The sequence below is a fragment of the Corylus avellana genome, chromosome ca11, assembly GCF_901000735.1.
Source record: "Corylus avellana chromosome ca11, CavTom2PMs-1.0".
NCBI classification, from domain to species: Eukaryota; Viridiplantae; Streptophyta; class Magnoliopsida; order Fagales; family Betulaceae; genus Corylus; species Corylus avellana.
In genome coordinates, this window is record NC_081551.1 from 19,966,312 (window position 1) to 19,970,761 (window position 4,450).

Genomic DNA, 4,450 nt, shown 5'->3' on the forward strand with positions numbered 1-4,450 from the left:
AAAGGTATCAAGTGAGTTTATTGGCTTACCACATGTACCATTTGTGATATTTTTGAAAACCTAGGTGGCCATTTAATTTTGGTGCAAACCACATGTACTGGAATAATATTTAACCATTTTTTTTAAAAAAAAAAGAAATTTCTTTTGATCTTTTATCATTTTCACAATTATACTCATAAACTTTAAAAAGTGTCAATTTAATATATTCATAATTTCTTTAAATTTTGGCTAACGCCTAAATCCTTGCAATTCTTACAGATTCCGTTTTTGGATTTTAAAAATTGGAGCAAGTTGTTCTGCTATGGGAGTGTAAGTTAATGATCATATCCACAACTGTAAAATGATGCAAGAGACAGTAAAAGTAAAAGAATTTGGTTATAAAAATTACTTCATTGCAGAGCAAATATAAATTCAACATGGTAAAAGGTTTAAAAAATAAAAAATTGTTCTCCCCTTTCTGGAACTAAAACCTCACATGTGAAGGCTAGAGTTGCTTAGAGAACCAAATGGGCAGATCTTTGTGTTTGTGAGCTCAACTTGAATATGTTGCTAATTAGAAATAGAATGAGAATCTTCTGTGTCTAATCTATCTTATTGTGAAGCTTCTGAAACATGATTGATTTTTGAGGTTTGAGAATTGATTTCTGCATCATCTGTTGCATGATCACTGTTTTTGAGTCTTCTAAGCTCTGCTTTTATTCTTTGGTATCTGCATCATCTCTTGAGAAAGTTTCACTGAATCTACTATAATTACTTGAATTTAAAGAGGTTTCTTGATTTAGAAAGTTTCCATCATGATCATCACTTGAATGATGATCAGTCAGAGTGGAGTCTAAAGGATTGTTGCCATCTTGTGGAACCCCATTCTCATCATGAAAGCCTTGGATCATCACTCCATCCAACATTTCACTTCTTGCAACAACACCAACATTATTGGCCACTCCACTAGGCTGCTCTGCAATCTCCTCTTTGCTTTCTACAATGTTTTTGTCTTCTTCATTCTCCCTATTTAAGCTGCCTGCTTCAACATCTTGGTCTTGTTTAAGAGTATCATCAGAAATCATTTCCTTGTTCTTTTCTGGTTCCTTAATTTGTCTTTCTAAATCCTCCTTAGCTTGTTTTTTTAAGTTTCCCCATGAATCATCAGAGTTATTTTCCTCATTGTTTATAAACACCATATACTTTCCAAATTGTTCATCAGCATTTCCATCCAATTCATCATCTCCAACCCCTCCATCCTCTTTTCTTTTACCTTCTCCCACAAGATTCATATCATCACCACTCGACCACCCTGCATCCCATTTACGCCCCAAAACAATAAATCCATGTTGATCATTGAGCTTGCCTTGTATGCTTCCTCCATAGCCCTTCCCCTTGCTGTGTGAGTGCTCAATCTGGTACAGCAACCAGAAGCACACACCCAGAAGGAATGCCAATTGTAAAGTTTGCTTTGCCTTTAAAACTTTGAGATTCATCACACCCTTTTATATACTGCTTGTTCCAGAATCCAGAGTGGTGGACTAGGACTAACCAAATAAATATTCACAGGACAAAAAAAAAAATTAATAAAACACAAATTACAAAACGAGCATATTCTAAGAATAGAACATGCAAATAAAAGAACAAAACAAATAGAAATTAAATTCTCCTTGGGCTTCCATTGCAATATATCATTACCAGATCATGAAGCTTCCTAATCTAAATATTTCCAACATTATCAAATTGACCAATCCTTTTCCTTCTCTTTTCTTCTTCTCCACCCCCACCCACCAAAATAAAAATAAAATCTTTTATATTGCTTTTGTTTCCAAAAACTTAGAATTCATATATATATTCAAAACTATAATGGTAATAATAAACTTTCTCTACATTTCAACAGCCAAACATGTGTGAGAAGAGCTTCATCAGCTTTGGCATAGAATTAGAGTTCAAGCAAGATCATGAATATCAAATATAAACAAAAACAAAAACTAAAGTTACAATATGGAAAAGAAAACGAATAATTACCTTTGTTCAGAAAATGAAAAGTGCAAGAAACCCAGAACCCTGGCGACAGAACAAGCCCACAACTGTGTAATTAATGTCTTGTTCTTCTTTGCTTTCTTTTCAATATTTCATCTCTTTTCCTCTTTTAAAAGTCTCTACTTTGAACGTTGAAACTGAGATATGCTTGAGAAGAAGAAATCAACGGCTATGTACTTTTAAACGTAATCCCCAAAGTGCCCTCTGGTTGACCGATGACCTGCTGACTTGTCGTCGTAGGAGTTGGTGGTTTCACGTAAATAGGTTGAGAAAAAAGGTGGTGATTTGGGAACTCGGAGATTAAAATGTCGTCCATGCCGTCCGCCTTCGCGAACGGCCACTCACGTGGTTAGTTCCGCTGGTGACGGAAAGCACAATACGGGCGTCGAATAGGTTGTTCCCACGTGTCCAAGAACATGCTTCGCACTTTTAATGCCACATGCTCTATTTGGACAATAAAATTGAAAAATACAAAGGAAGTCAGCCTATTTGAAATTTATCTCATTGGATCAATCTACTGAAATTCTTATGAAATTTTAGTTTCTAGAATTTTAAATTTTGGTAGTTCATTTTTCATCTAAAGGTTATTGTTTTATCACGTGTCCAACTACTAATAAAATAACAAAATAATAAATATTTATTATTTTATTAATAGTGGGACATATGGTAGAACAATAACTTTTGGATAAAAAATAGACGGCCTAGATCTGAAATTTCAAAAACTGGAATTTTTCTAAGAATTTCAGTGTATCCAGATCCTACCTCATTAGAGCGCTTATAGTGGTTTATGTATATTTTTATGCAAAATGATTAATTAAAACTCACTTTATCTAGTTTAGCGAATGAGTTTTAAAAGATACCATTCATCCAATTATCTATTTTTTCTTTTATCTATATAATTTAAATTTTATTTATTTTTATTTTTTTATAAGGATTGTAGTTTTCTTAAAGATTCAGTTTTTCAACTTTTTTAAAAAAAAGAGATGTTGAGAGAGAAATAGTAAGAGAAAATTTTGGTAAAAAAAAGATGTGGAAGAGAAATAGTAAGAGAAAATAAAATGATTCCCGTGAATAGTATCGCTACATTTTTTTTTGTCAATCCAATGTTGGGGGGTTTACGGATCTAATTAGCCAATTTAGATAAAAGTATCATTTGACTTCTCCATTGTGAGTGCTCTTTACCATGGTTATTTTTTGAAAGACAGACATTTTCCTCTCCTAAGTTGCAAAAATAATTTTCATTAAAAGGATTTAAAAAAAAAAAAAAAATTGAAAGAAATGTTAGATTTGTGACAAATTTCTATAAAAGTCAAAACCAATGTAAAAACAATAGGAAAATTGTAACATCCCCCCTACCTCAGCTTAAGTAAGCCCAAGTTGATGGGCGTGGAATGTGCAAGCCCATTAGTGAGGCCTATGTCAACTTAATTGTAACATCCCCCCTACCTCAGCTTTGGTTTATTCAAAAGTAAGCCCACAGATGGGCTTGTAATGTGTAAGCCCATTAGTGAGGCCTATGTCAACTTAGTTAAATGGACCAAAGAACCTTTGAAACATAAGATAAGGATTTTTGTTTAAAAATTTTATTACAAATGATATACATGCTTTAATGGTTTGTGTGGCAAGAATATTATTTTGAAGAGCAAAGGTTTGAATTTTCATAGAAGCAAAAATCATATTTGATCATTATATATATGGATTAAAATAAGGAAAATATTGCTAGGTGTTCTTATGGTGTTTTTTTGGTATTTGATATTATTTTTTAAAAACCTAGTGGAAGAAATAAGGATAAATTTTCTTTTTTGTTTTTGAGTAAAGTTCATATATTCCATCTCAAATTACCACCCAATTGACAACGTTCCCCAAAACTTTCAATTGTGATAATGTCCGCTCCAAACTATCAAAACATTGTCAGTGTCCCCCCCCTCCCCCCAAGATTAGCAATAAGACAAAAATGTCCTTATAAATTTCTCAATAAGACAAAAATACCCCTATAAATTAAAAAAAAAAATTGATTTTTTTTTAAAACGAAAAAATTTCATTTAAAAAAAATATTTTTTTAGAAAACAATTTTTTTTAACGAAAATTGTTAATTTTTTAACGAAAGTTTTTATTTAAAAAAAAAAACATTTTTTTTTTATTTAGTTTTAAAAAACAAAAATTTTATTTTTTTAAACGTAAATTTTTATTTTAAAAAAATTATTAAACAAATTTTTTTTTTTAAAAAAAAAAATTGCCTCCGTTTAGAATTTTTTATTATTATTATTAGTTTAGGTTTTTTCTAGAAGTTCTAGTATTTTTTATTTTATTTTACTAAGGGTAATTTCGTTATTGGGGGAAACATTAACAATTTTTGATAATTTGAGGGGACATTGTCACAATTGAAAGTTTGAGAAGGATATTGTCAATTGGATGGTAGTTTGAGGAG

General features: G+C 31.3%; 1 protein-coding gene across 1 annotated transcript; it reads right to left on the bottom strand.

Annotated features, from left to right (window-relative positions):
• Window positions 1-432: 432 nt before the first annotated feature.
• On the bottom strand, window positions 433-2,091 carry LOC132166757 (uncharacterized). The gene is made up of 2 exons (XM_059577639.1): window positions 2,008-2,091; window positions 433-1,526 (listed from the first exon to the last, which is right to left on the bottom strand). The coding sequence occupies exon 2, from the start codon at window positions 1,473-1,475 to the stop codon at window positions 696-698; it is 780 nt and encodes a 259-aa protein (XP_059433622.1). The 5' UTR covers window positions 1,476-1,526; window positions 2,008-2,091; the 3' UTR covers window positions 433-695.
• Between the last annotated feature and the right edge of the window lie 2,359 nt (window positions 2,092-4,450).